Source organism: Culicoides brevitarsis, chromosome 1 (genome assembly GCF_036172545.1).
Source record: "Culicoides brevitarsis isolate CSIRO-B50_1 chromosome 1, AGI_CSIRO_Cbre_v1, whole genome shotgun sequence".
Classification (NCBI taxonomy): Eukaryota; Metazoa; Arthropoda; class Insecta; order Diptera; family Ceratopogonidae; genus Culicoides; species Culicoides brevitarsis.
This window is the reverse complement of record NC_087085.1, coordinates 29,131,232-29,146,313: the sequence shown is the minus strand read 5'-3', so window position 1 is coordinate 29,146,313 and position 15,082 is coordinate 29,131,232. Positions and strand designations below refer to the sequence as shown.

Sequence of the window (15,082 nt, the reverse complement as noted above, 5' to 3'; positions counted from 1 at the left end):
AGTTTGAGTCGAAAAGGAGCAAGGACAAGGATAGTTGTAACTGCGTTGACTTGACAAAAACATAAAAAAAAAATTTTAAGATTTTTAAAAAAATATTTTCGAAAATAAAATTCATAAAAATTTTTAAAATTAAATTAAATTTTAAAAATTATTGAAAATTATAAAAAATTAAAATACCTAGAAAAAATATTTAAACCTACAAAATAATTTTATTTAAATTTTTTTAAAAATAAAAAAAAATATTTAATGAACAAAATAAATTATTTATACAAATTTTTCAACTGAAAAAAAATATAATTTATGTTTTTTATAAAGATTTAAAAATTTTTCAAAATAAAAAAATGGAAAATTTGTTAGAAAATAAATAATAAAAAATTAAAAACTGAAATTTTAACTTAAAAAAAATTTAATAATTTCATAAATTTTTTAAATGATTTTTTTAAAAAATCTTCTTTTAAAAAATTAAATTTTTTTTTAAAATTCAAATTTTTTAAAATATGAAAAAAAATATTTAATAAAAATATTTAAGAGAAAAAAATAATAAATAAATTAGGTTTATTTTTTCTGATATTTTTAATATTTTATTTTTTTCTTATAAAAATTTATAAATTTTCCAATTTAATTTAAAATTTTTAAAATATGAAAAAAAACAAAATTCTTAGTAATTTTTTGAATATTCTTTAAATATTAAATATTTAATTTAAAAAATCGAAAAAAAATTAATTTATATTTTTTTTTATTTTTTTCTGATTTAAATTCTTTTACCGCTATATTTTTAAAAAATGCGCTCAAGCAAATAAAAAAATCATCTTAAAAAATAACGGCCTTTAAATCTAGTTTCGCTTCGATATTCAACGAACATGAACTTCGCTGAAGGTCAAGCACGTGCCTCTTAAAAATGTTACAAAATTGTCAGAAATTCCACCGCCAAAGGCCTTTGCTTCATTACAGGTACTAACTAACTAACTACATCTGTTCCTTCTCAGAAGTCAGTCGATGCGAACCCATATCAAGCAACTGCAACTTTATAAATTTACGTCAAAACGGATAAACACAAGTCACAAAAAAAAAAGAATTGTCTTATCTTCGTCGTTTTGTCGTCATTTCGTTTGATAAAGACCTCCTTCATCTTCCTCCCTTATCAGATCGAAATTCATTAACGCAAGTGAATTATTTACAGTCATTAAGTATTATCGTCGTCGGTCATTCAGACAAGTCCAAGTTCAAATTCACTGCAAACGTCACACGCACATTCGACGGCGGCGGCGTCGCTAAGTATTTTTTTTTCAAAATAAACATTTGGCATCCATTCAAAACTTTTCTGACGCGATATATTTTTGGCATCACACTCTTTGTTCCCAAATATGATTTAAAAAAAAAAACGCTACAATGTCATTGCTGCTGAGTAAGTATGTGCGGCGCGGACTCAATTTTTGGGTTTAACAGGAAGCCGTTTTTGCAGTTTATTTATTTATTTATCTAATTATTAGGCGAGTGCAATTTTGAAAGATGTTTCACGTTTTTTTGATGAAATCAATAATATTTAAAAGTTTTTTAGATTTTTATTTTTAATTTTTTTAAAGATTTAAATTTTTAAAGAAATTTATTAAATTCTTAATAAATTAAATGAATTTTAATTAATTTTTAAATTGTTGAAAAAAATTTTTCGAGGTTTTTTAACTCAAAAATTTGTTAAAAATTTAAATTAAATATATATGTCAATTTTTTAACAACTTAACTTTTTTAAATTTTATTTTATTTTTTTTTTTTTTTTTTGTTTTTTTTTTCATTCATATTTTCAAGAAAAATTACTAAAAATTAATTAATTAATTTTTAAATATTTAAAAAAATAAAATTTTAAATAAATTTAATTTTAATTAAAATTTTTTAATTAATTAAATTTTTGTTTTATTTTTTAATCATTTTTTTAAAAGAAAAAATTAAAATATTTATTTATTTTAATTTTAATTTTAATTAATTATTTTTTAAATTTAATTTAAATAAAAAATTAATTTTAAATAAAAAATTAAATTTAAATTTTAAAAAATTTAAAGAAAATAAAATTTTTATCTTATTTTTAAAATTTAATATTTTTGTAAAAAAAAGATATTTAAATCAAAAAATTAAAGAAAAAAATATATATTTAAAAATATTGAATTTTTCATAATTTTTGACTATTTTTATGAAAATTTTTTAAATTAAAAAAATCAAAACGACAATTTTCGATCTTCAAAAATTATCAATTGTATGAAATGCAAAAAAATATTTCTCAAAATCGCAATTTCCTAACTGACGTCTTTCATATATCGCATCAATTTAAAGTGCAAACTTACCTCGTTTTTCGTCACACGATGTCGTGCCAACTTGACAACGGCAAAATTTCCCTTGCCAATTGTCTTCTCGATGTCGTAAAAGCCAACGCGAACGCATTTTCCCGTTGGTGGCACGCCATTCAAGCCGCCACTGCTGCCGCCAATGTTGCTCGAGGAGATGTTCGTGATGGATGGCGTCCCACTTATGCCGCCGTTAGATGACGTCGTGCACGTAAGCGGATTAACGGAAGCCGTTGTCGAGGATACAATGCAGTCGTGTTCACCCATTTTTAATTTATATTTTTTTTTCTTTTAAATTTTAATTTTTCACTCTTTTTTTCCGTGTAGGTGCGTTTCAATTATTAATTATTTTATGATAATTTAGTTGCTGCACGTCGACGTCGTCGTAAGAACCCATTTAATGTACTTTTTTGGACAGTTTATTGCACAATTTTTACGCGATTCACTTGATTTATTCGCCGCTAGAGCTATAATTTATCTGCGATTACGACGTAATGTGGTAACAACAACAACAATAATAATTACACTACTTATTTTATTTGATTATGCACAACAATTGCATATTAATATTTTTTTTCTCTACTTTTAGAATTACTCAAGTTGCTTGACAGCGCAGAAAAACGAGTAATTTTCTTGTTTAATTCACCAGAGAGGGCTTAGACACACACTTAGAGGTGCAGCTGCGGCAATCTGAAGTCCATGTGGTAGTGCAATGTGTGGCAGGGATGACCATCCATAGTCTTTGTTGGATGCGGCGAAGATTGTGGTTGTCTCAATTTACTCATCTACGAAGAAAAAAACGGAGAAAATCGTTAAATTTTAATTTAAATTGATCGAGAGAAATACTTCGAGTGTGTAACTTTGCTACTAAAGACAATGTTGATGTGGGTTAATATCATTTCACGCGACACTGAATTCGAATAACGAGTAATTTGGTGATATTGAGTTGGTTGAGTTTAGTGATTAGAAGACAAAGGAGTTGACAGTTATTATTGTAGTGACGTAAATTATTATCTGAAGAAGATTTATTTAGAGGAACGGATGTGACATTGAATGTTAATTTATCAAAGGACATCCTCAGGGAGGTTTTTGTTGGGATTTGAGTCATAAAATATATTTTTTTTAAATAAAATATTTAACGCTAAAAATTATTATTTTTTTAGGATTCGCTAAATATTAGTAAACATTTTTTTCAATTAATTTTTTAATTAAATTAAATTAATTTTTAAGAAATAAAATAAAAATTTTAATTTTAAAACTATTTTTCTTTTTCAAAAATTAAGAAATTATTTTCAAATTTTTGGACTATTTTTCTAGTTATTTTTAAATTAAAAAAAAATAACAACTAAAATTTTAAATATTTTTTAATTTATTTAATTCAATTAATTTTTAATTATTTTAAAAGTTCAAATGTTTAAAAATTTAAAAAAAAAAGTTATTATTATTTAATTTATTTTTTAGTTTTTTTTTTATTTTTTTTTTCTTAATTTTTGAAAAAGAAAAAAAGTTTTTTAATTTAAAAAAATTATTCTTATATTATTTTTTTTTAATTCAAATTCAAAATTACCAAAATATTTGACAATTAATAAAAATAAATTTTTGAACCCTTTTTTTAATTTCAGAAAATAAATTGTGAAAATTTAATTTAATTAAAATATTTTAATAATGATATTTACCTAATAAAAACTAAATAATCAATATTTTTAAAAATTATTTATAATAATAATAATGAAAAAATTAGAGATAAAAATAGTTCTGAGTGAAGCTAAAAATTTTTGCTAAATTTTAAGAAAAATTTTTAAAATTTAATTAAATTTATTAAATTTAAATTTATATAAAAATTCCTGAATTCACAAAAAAATCTAATTCTAATTAAATTTTATTTTGAATTTTTGAAGTACACAATATAAAAGAAATTTTTTTCATTTTTATCACTAAAAATCTTTTAAATCATAAGAATTTCTCTCAATTTTATCTCAAACAAAGCTAATTTTTTGTCAAAAATCGGTTAAACACACTTTCATTGTCATTCACCTCGAACACAAGCCTTCCGAATAACAACCTCACACTTTTTTGTCGGTATTTACATTTTAAACGATGTGATTTCACCGCGTGCCTGCCTCACAAAAATATTTATTTACTCAAAGCAAATTCGCAATAAATGAGCAAAAATTCAAAGAATCGTTTGAAGTGGATGTCGATGTGACTTTTTATTAGACACATGAATATTTATAACAAATATTTGCTTTGTACAAGCTGTTGACTGTGATTTCCGAATGATTTCCTACTAACTTTGTCGCACAAGGTTCAAGGCACTTCCTTGGGAATTACTACTCAGTGATTCATCACGAGCGCTTCATTGACCTTGCTGGAAAAAATAAAATCACCTTCGCTAAAATAATAAAGAAAAAAAAAATTCTAAATAGAGCAGCACTTGTGTCAATTTTCAATCAAAAACACTTGAAACACGCACGTAGTTGAGCAAATAGACGTCATTCGTCGAGGCAGAGAAAAAATCAACAATATATGCAATGAGGTTACTTATCAAAGCTTTTGCTACACTTACACTAATCTGTGGTATCAAGGGTTTTTTTGTAAATCTCTTGAAAATAATTAGTGAAGATAATGTAAAGGATGAAAAATAAAAAAAAAATATATTTTAAGTATTTCCTGGATTAAAAGCTCACATTACGCACAATGGTCCAAAAAAATTAAAAAAAAATGTTATGTAGGTAATTGAATTTTATTCTCATTACTGTAAACAAATTTTTTTTTACTTTTTTTTCTAATTTTTTAATAATTTTTAATAAATAATTAATTTAATTTATTTTTAAACATTCAATTTTTCTAGGCTTTTCACATTTTCATTAATTTTCGCTAAGTAAGTACTTTTTATTGTTTTTTTTTATTTTTTAAAAATTTTCTTAACGTTTTTCCTCATTTTTTTATTTTTAAATTCAATTTTAAATTATTAAATTTTTAATTATTTTTTTAATTTATTATTCAAATTAAAAAATTAATAAATTCAATTTAAATTAAATTTATTTAATTACTTAATTATTAATTTTATTTTCAATTAAATTTTTTCAATTTTTTTTTTCTTTTGAATCCTTAAAATTTTTAAATTTAATAGCAAATGAGCAAATAGTATTTATTTTTTTTAAATTAATTGAAAAAAAATTAATTTTATTTTTAATTTTGATTAAAATTTAACTTAATTAAAAATTCATAAAAAAAATCTTCTCATTTTTCTTTTATTTTTAATTAAATTTTAAGTTATTAAATTAAATTAAATTATTTAAAATTATAAATTTTAAATTATTATTTAAATTAAAAAATAAATAAAAATTAATAAAATTCAAATTAAATTAAATTTATTTCCCGGGCGAAAAGGATAAATCGCACAACTAACATTTTTAACAAACTGAGAAAAATCGATTTAAAGTTTTTTACGGTTTTTGAGCTGTAAAATTTTTTTTAAAAACTATTTCTTCATAATACAAAAGTAAATAATTGGCCTATAATAACAATTTTTGTGCAGAAATTTTTTTTATCTTATCTCTAAGGGGTAGTTTTGGGAAATTTTTTATTGACAAAAAGGATAAATCGCACAATTGCACAAAATTTCATATAAAAATGAGATTTTTTAAGTCTTCCAATTTCAAGATTTTTCCAAATTTTTTTGTTCAAGTTGACTTTTTATGTAATAACAGAACATGAACAACACAAAAACATGAACAAAAACCGATTTGGAGAAATTTTTATATTTGACTTATTACCAATTTTCATGCATTTGTGCGATTTATCCTTTTCGTCTATTCTTTCTATTGAAATAAAACTGGTATTTTTTAAAAATTTTTGAAAATATCTCAATGTATCTTAAAATACTCGTCTTAAGGCATATTTTCTCATTCTTAACTCAATTTTGTGAAAAATGTCAGTTGTGCGATTTATCCTTTTCGCCCGGGATTTAATTACTTAATTTTATTTTCAATTAATTAATTAAATTAATTTTTATTTTCAATTCTTAAAATATTTAAATTAAATAAAAAATAAGCGATTTTTCTTTTAATTAATTGAAAAAAAAAATTAATTTTAATTTAAATTTTGTTAATTTTAATTTAAAGTTTATTAATTTTAATTTTATTTTTTAATTTATTTTTTTTTTAACTTCTCAGTATTCAATACTAAAATAAAATAAAAATACAAAACGTTGATAATAATTTTTAATAATATTCTCATAAGGAGAAAATAAGAAATATTTAAAAAAAAAATTATGAGAAAAATAAAAAAAATAGACTCAAGAATTCAATTTAAGCCTACTGTGCGACAACTACGCTTCAACTCGTTTTTTTTTCTACAAATATTCCATATTAAGTATTTGATTTATTGAATATTTACACATAAAGGTCGGGCATTGAACCTCTTCTGCATGTAAAAAATGTGAATTACGTGTGATTTATTGTTCTTCCACTCTTTGTTCACTCTTAAAGAGCACAATTTTACATAGAATTCTACCATTTTAGGGCATCGCGACACCACGTACCAGACATCTCCATCACTTACGCAACAAAATTACGACAAAAAAAAGCTCAATCACCTATTAAGGCCATCCAATTGTGTTAATCATCGTAAGCAATGATGCATTATGAATGCCGTAACTACCACCATTATTTGCTTTAGCTAACTATCTATGTCTTAATTGCATTTTCAATACTATTCATTCGGTTCATTCGTGTGTTTTGAAATCGACATCAATCATTTTTTTTTGAGGAGTAAAAAAGTTTCGTTTTCATTTTTTTTTTCTTTTCATAAAAAGTAACACACGGTTATTGCCTTGAAATTGCTTGAAATCGATTTGAAGCAATAACCAAAAAAAAAGTTTAGCTAACGAAACGTCGAAAAAAATTGCCAAACTTTGTCCATTTTAATGAAAAAATATTACGCGGATCGCAACTTTTTATGATACAATTTCGGGATAATTTTTCGGACATTCACCTTTTTATGCCTGGCATCTAATAGCAAACAGCAACAACAACAAGTTACGTCTAAAAATTTGTTTTTTTTTTTTGTGTTGTGAATGTATTTAGGAGAAACCTTTTAGTAGCATACCGGAATAAATTTGGTTAAATTTTTGGCAGTTTTTTGATGTTTTGTTATTTTGTTTAAAATCAATTTTTTGTTAATCTATGCTGTGAAGTTTGTTTTGGTTTTCGATTGATTTTAGATAAAAAAAAATATTCAAATTTTTATGGAACGTGATGAGGAAGCTCGTTTAACTTTTGATGAGTTATTGGACTGAAATTGATTTGAAATTGGATTTTTTGATTAAATTTGGTGCCTTAAGGAAGGAAATAAAATTAAGTGGAATTTTATTAGAGGAAAATTCAATTTTTTTTAAATTTAAATTATTTAGATAAATTTAGTAAAAATTTTAAAAATAATTAATTTTTAATTAAAATTAATTAAAATTTTATAATATAAAAAAATAAATAATTTAATTTAATTATTTTAAAAAATAATTTAAAAATTTTTTAAAAAAAATTATTCTTTCATTAAATTAAAAAAATATTTTTTAAAAATTATTTTTTAAGTTTATTTTCAAAAATAAAATTACAAATTTATTATTTTAAATTTAATTTTAATTTTTTTAAATTATTTTTAAATAAAAACTAGATTTTTTTAAAAAGATTTTAAATATTTTTTTTGAATTTATATGAAAAATAAAGATTTGAAATGGTCACGTGGTTAACATTATAAACTAAAAATTCATACTGGGTCTAAAATCTAGAAAATTCATTGGGGAAAAAATTAAAATTGTGCACTGGGTCGAAAAATCAATATAAGAGCTAAGTAGTATATTTAAAATGTGTTCTGGGATAAGTCACGTGGTTAATATGGTCACGTGGTTAAACCAATTTTCAACAAATTATTAGAATGAATTCAAAGCTTTGAACAACAAATTTTAAAACTTTTAAGCTTCAAAAATTTTTGAAATGCAAAAAATGAACCCAGTGCATATTTTAATTTTTTCTAGCATCGCCAATAGTTTTATTTTCATCTTTTCAATGCAAAAAAAAACATTAAATTTCACTTTCAAGTGATTCCGCTTCACTGCACTTTAGAACAAAAACAAACGAGGTCAATGTAAGCTGATCAATTACCTTTCAAAGAACGTTTCTTGTACACTGCGAGTGCATTTCATGCTCTTACAACATAATAATGAATAAAACAACAATTACAAAAAAAAACTGAAAAATATTTCATTTAAAACCAATTTAAAATCAATTAAAGACTGAAGGCAATTATAATTCACACGTTTTGCGTTGTTGTTTTTTTTTTTTTGCCTCACCATTTGAATTGGGGCTCAGCTGTTAATTAAAAAGGTAAATAAATTCCCAAGTTTTCGTCTTGCATGAGAACCTCTGTGACTTATTGATAGAAGAAGTTGGTAGGCCACAAAAAGTATTGCGGTAAATAAATAAATAATGAAAAAATTGTTTATTTAATCTGTGTAAGTTGCTTCAATGTTACTCACGATATTTCTTTCATGAGAAATTTTTTTATTACAAAAAAAATTTTTTTTTGCTTTGAAGTAATCCAATCTAGGTCTCGGAGCCATCAAAGTGGAAATGAATAAAGTGATAACACAGATCGAATTTTTGTACACAAATAGACTCGAAAAAATATTGGAATTGATAACGGTGATAAGACACCGCAGACATTTGTACATTTTGTCTTATTGACGTCTGAAACGGATTTTTGTTAGGTCATCATACAAGACCTTGTTCGTCGTTTTCTCTCATCTCGCACGTCTTCGTTCATGCAAAATATTAAAGCCAGACGCTGTCATCAATTTTTTTTTCACATATCTCTCTCGCGTATCATATCAGTGTCTATTTTTACGCAGAGAGATTTTTTTTATTACAATTTTGTTTTTGTTTTTGTCCAGACATGCATTTTATGCGTGCCGTTACAATGCCACGATGACGTTACACGTGTTTTTGATGTAATTATTAATTTTCAGAGCGAATATCACGCGCATTTGTGCACTACAAAAAAATAGATGATTAACCGAAATCATGCACTTATGTAAACCTAAGCATGCAAACAGCTGGCAAAAAAATTAGAGTCATCTTTTTTTTCGTTGTTTGTGCTTAAATGGGCATGTACGTCGCACTAACCACTTAAAAGTGTTAATTGAGTACTACGCACATTCGTGGATCATTTGACGCACGTACGAAATTGATAACAAAAGTAATTGAGTCAGGCAACGGCAAAAGCACGATAAGTCATTCGAGCTAAATGACCTTAGAAAAATGCTGTTGCGTGGCTTCCTATGGAAAATTTTAATAATGAGGAGTATAAAAATATGAAAAAATTAAAATGAGGAATTTGTGATCGGAAATTTACTCAATTTACTCAAATAAGTCAAAAAATGATCAGGTAAGTTTTTTTTAAACAATTTTTTAATTCCAAAAATTTTTTAAATGTAATAAAAAAAAATTTTTGATATTTTTTAAGATCAAAAATAATTTAACGGTCACTTTTTAAATTGACATTTGTGTTAATTTTATTTTTTTATTTAGAAAAGTTTAATTATGTTTGAAAAAGTTTTTATTAAGAAAATTGTAAAATCGTTAGTTTTAGCTCTGAAAAGGTGTATGAACAAAAAAAATTGAAAAAAGTTCCTGAAAACCCCTGAAAAAAGGCAAATATGTAATGTAATGTTCATTGCATACCTCGTAAGTAGCTAAATAGCGAATTATTGAGAATAGCATTTATTGCATATTTTTAGGAGTTGAAATTGTCAAAATTACGATAAAATAAAACTTAATTTGAATCAAAAAAATTTCAGTTTTAAATTTTTTTTTGATTTGATTTGAATTAAGTTTGATTTAAATTAAAATTAAAAAATGATTTAATTTTTTAAAGTGACAAATCAAATATTGATTTGAATTTTAATTTGATTTGCAAATCAATCAAAAATTTTTCAAAACTGATTTTTTTTTTTAATTTGAAAATTTTTTTAAATCAAACTCAATTCAAATCAAATCAAAAAAAAATCAAAACTGAAATTTTTTTGATTCAAATTAAGTTTTATTTTATCGTAATTTTAACAATTACAACTCCTAAAAATATGCAATAAATAAATGATATTCTCAATAATTGGCTACTTAGCTACTTACGAGGTATGCAATGAACATTACATTACATATTTGCCTTTTTTCAGGGGTTTTCAGGTACTTTTTTCAAATTTTTTGGTTCATAAATCTTTTCAGAGCTAAAACCAACAATTTTAATCAAAAATTTGTTCATCAGATTTTAAAGTTATTGCGTTAAAAAGTTTTGTATGATTTTCAATTTTTTATGGTTTTTTAAATCTGAAAGCTAGTTAATAATTTTTTTTTTTTGTATTAAAAAAAGGTAAAAAGCACTCACGCCATTTTTCCCGATATCTTCTAAAATAAAAATATAAACCAGAACCACATTTTATTTCTTAGAATGAAAAATGTAAATAACACACGTTCTCGACAAATATTTTGCATATCTGCTCATTAACCATGCCGCCCGTCGCCGTCTTATTTCTTGATATTTTTTTTTCATATCGCGACTTTGATTTGTTCTGCTTTTTGTTAGCTCTTGTAGTTAGAGCTGTTATTAAATAAGTAGGCACGCGATATTCTGACACATGACCCCAATTAACAGTGCTTCAGATTTTTTTTTTGTTTTTTTGTTCCGAACTTATTATCTCATCTAAAAATAGTGAGAGACTGACTGACTGAGGAAAAGTTTGCATGACGACCATTTTCATTTTCCTGGCCCTACTCGAATGACGCAAATAAAAAACGACACAAAAAAAAGTTGTAGTGGAACATATTGACGATGACTCAAATAAAAAATTCATTTTGCAGATCGATTAAATCGAATTGAAAGATAATTGTTTGAGCACACGCATGAATCAGCAAAAGCGCATTTTGTACCGAAATTTCTTGATTTGAGGTTAAACTTATCACTGACGTCATGCCATCCGCAGCAAAAACCTGTTAATTGTCCCCAAAACGAAAAAAAAACGTGTGCGATAAGCGTCTAAATTAGGTATGTTTTTTTATTATCTGTGTGAGTAAATAAATAAAGTTTTTTTCTTCCAAATTTTTTGTGCGTTATCAGGGAAGCACGCTAACATGTGCGAAAAAAATCAATCAGGTGAGTTTTCTTCGTTCCGTGTAGACTTTTAGGTACGAGGGACTTATCATTGCTCACTTTTTTGTGTGATTTCTGAAAATAGTTTAACAAATAACGATAAAACAAGTGCTTTTTTATAGATGCTGATGATAAGGTAAGTATCAAGATGACGTGAGTTGATAAGAATTCATCGTAGTTTCTCGATTGGAATGTTCACAAAAGCAAAAGATTAAATGTTGAAGACTACCATAGAAAATAAAATACTGGATGTCATGGAATTTTTTTTAATAATTATTTGGTGTCGTGGATCATAAAAAAATTTTATGGATAAAAAAAAAATTTAGCCATTAGATGCACGAAAGATGCGAACTAGAACTTGTCGAAATCGAAGTGAATAAAAAAATAAAGAAGCTCTGGAAATATTGTGAGAAGCATTGAGAGCCACAAAAGATCAAGAATCGTCAAAACTGAATGAAAATCATTGATAAAAGGGACGATTTGGTCTTTTGTCAAAGCCCTAAAAGAAAACCGAAAATAAGGCTCTCCAAATTTTATAAGAAATCTTTCAGATTTTTTAATTTAAAGAAATTAATTAAAAAATCTGAAATAAAAATAAAATTTTGGAGAGCTTTATTTTTAGTCAAGGGCCCAGAGCCTTGACAAAAGACCAAATTGCCCCACCTAAGAGCAATTTAGCAATGATTTTCATCCAGTTTTGACCATTTTTTGTCATCTTTGCCACAAATCGTACTTATAGATGTGAATCAATGCCTTTTATTAATATTTCATTAACAATAATTTTTAACAATTATATTAATAATTCATTCATTCACATCTATAAAGACGATATGTGGCAAAGATGATAACTTTTCTTGTTTTGAAAAAAAAAAATATGAAACATTTAATCAACAGATGGCGCTTTAAGCAGTTACTTGGATGAGTTTTGGGTCTTGCAAGAGTGACAACTGTTCGGGTTACGTTTTCAATTTTTAAATGGGATTCTGTATGTAAAGGCCTTTCCTCCTGCTCGATTAATTGAAAAATATTTGTTCAGAAGAGAAGTTCAATAAAAATGAAATTTACTTACTCTCAGACAATAGCATGTCAATGAGGAGTACAAAATTGTAAAAATTCAGTTTCTTACAAAATTTCTTCTAATATAATTTTTTTTAATAAAATAACCCTCTAATAATATATTACTCAATTAATAAAAAATGTTCAGACATTCAATTTCCGTAAAAATATCCTGATTCATTCATCACAGTAATAAATAATAAATAGCCTGAAGTCAATTTTCTATTGAAACTAGTGACATTTACATCAAATAACTTCAAGCAGTTTATTACGTCAAATCCCGTTATGCAATAAATTGAAATCACGCGTGAAAATTTCCAAGAAATTAAGCTTTAAGTCCTGATTTCTCGATTTCCTTCAAAACTTCATGATAAATTTTTAACTATTTGACATCTGTCAAAAAAACATTTTCAAATTAATCCGTGGTTTCTTCTTTAAAAAAAATCTCTTCAGATCAACGTCTTACAATTTTATTGACAAATGTGTCAATTACCACGCCATTGTAACTTTTGACAGTTTTTTTTTTTTGTCCCTAATCCATTAGTTCAATTCATCATATCGTCATCACTCCATTTCACTGCGAAGCCCCTTATTAACGTAAAACATAAAAAATGCGCAAAAAAAATAATATTTCCACCTGACAACGAAGACACACAACTTGCCATCTGCTCCATAAATAATTACTGAGGGTTTACGCAAATAGCTTTAAAAACGTATTTTTTCATATTTATATTTTTTAATACTTATTTACTCTACATTTTTTTTTTATTTAAACATAATAAATAAATTTTTGGTCGTGACGCACATTTCAACGATAATAATAATAAATATTAAATCAAACAAATACAAAACAGACTTCATAAAAAAATTCTCTTAATTCACGTATATTTGGAAATTTTCCGGACAATCAATAATATTGGTGTCAACCGTGTATGGGTAACTATGGAATTATTTACTTCCTCATACAAAAGTACTCACCTATTTATTAGAATTTTTTTTTGATTGATTTTTAACACGTCTCGTTGGTGCGGTTTTTATTAATGTTTACGAGTTTCCCACATCGTTTCGCATAAATCTGTGACCTCATACAGGAAAAAATGTATGAAATTTAACTTAACATTCCACACGTAGTCTTTGGTGTGTGTTTCTCCCCAGATGACGATGAATGTGATGTGAAGTGAATTGATTATTATTGTAATAATTATCTTTAATTGTTGAAGAAATTTTTTTATTTATTTTTTTTTATTTATTATTTAATTTAATTTATTTATTTAATTGTATTTTTTTTATTTAATTTATTTTTTTTTACTTAATTATTTTTTTAATAATTTTTTTTTATTATTAAGCCCGTTTTCTATTTATTTAATTTTTATTCATTTATTTTTGTGTTTTTTTTTATTTTCTCTTTTTTTATTAATTATTTATTATTGAATTAATTTGCACGAAAAATGGGTTTCTTTGTGAACTTTTAATACAATTATATTGATTTATTATTTATTTTCTCTTTTACAAAAATTTCACATAAATTCCAATTATTTTTATTTTTTCAATTATTTTAAGCTTAGTAGTAATCTTGACCGTGGCCGAGCGTCTCTCTTATTAATAATAGAAAAGTAACTTGCAATACATTGTTCCTTAATAATTTTTTTTTTCTTATTTCATTAGAAGAAATTTTTTTTTCGCAGAGACCTACGAGTCAAAACGAACCGAATGCAAAGACATGACTGTTCGTTATTCACTATTCGCAACCCGGTCCTTCCGTAGTAAAACTCTGAGAGCGACGACGAGTAATATTGGCTATAGTTAGGTATTATCTCTATGGGTTACTCGCTATGTGTGTGAGTACGAAAAAAAGCACATTTATATTATTGTCGATATATTTGTTGTTATTATACACTTGTTTCGTTCGTTCGTTGGTGTTGGTGCAAAATTTGTGTAGCTACAGTTGTTGATGACGCAAATCGGATCTCCCATGCATGTTCTACTGTATCTATGTAGAAATTTTTGATATTTTTTTTAAATTTATTTTTTTTTTCTTAATGAATGTGATAAAATTTTGTCTTTTATTCACTAATTTTTTTTCTAGGAATTCACAATTTTTTTCTATTTTCTAATTTGTTCTTTAAATTTATTTCTTTACAAGTCAAGATTGAACTAAAAAATAATTTTGCTAATCAAAAATTCTACTTCACACGAAAAATCTCCTGCAAATTTCCTTGATCTAATTAATAATTTTTTTCTGTGAAAACCGAACCGATTAAGATGTCTTGAAGTGAGTTGTCGTCTTTTTCGCGTCTTGCTTAAATAATTTAAAAACTAATACTAAGGTCCGGAGTAAGCGACAGAAGAAAGAAATGTCTCTCAGACTATTAAAAAGTTATAATACGCATGGGCTTCGTTTTTTTCCGTACGGGCTACAGAGACTACTAGTCGCTCGTATTTATCAGACGTGATATCACACTGGAGGGCAAATTGATTGTTATTCTCGA

The 15,082-nt window shown here is 25.0% G+C and overlaps 1 protein-coding gene across 5 annotated transcripts in view; it reads right to left on the bottom strand.

The window, feature by feature from the left end:
- The window catches only part of LOC134827584 (serine/threonine-protein kinase SIK2), a 49,174-nt gene extending 35,266 nt beyond the window's left edge, over positions 1–13,908 (bottom strand). For 2 of the 5 annotated variants that reach the window (XM_063840299.1, XM_063840303.1), the window contains exons 1-2: positions 13,572–13,908; positions 2,334–3,118 (exon numbers count right to left, since the gene is read on the bottom strand). In XM_063840299.1, coding sequence (XP_063696369.1) covers positions 2,334–2,600 — 267 coding nt within the window. In that variant the 5' untranslated portion in view covers positions 2,601–3,118; positions 13,572–13,908. Of the gene's footprint in view, positions 1–2,333; positions 3,119–3,179; positions 3,371–13,230 lie in introns of those variants that run through there. The other 3 variants (XM_063840300.1, XM_063840301.1, XM_063840302.1) reach the window with 3 other exon arrangements.
- Positions 13,909–15,082: the final 1,174 nt, after the last annotated feature.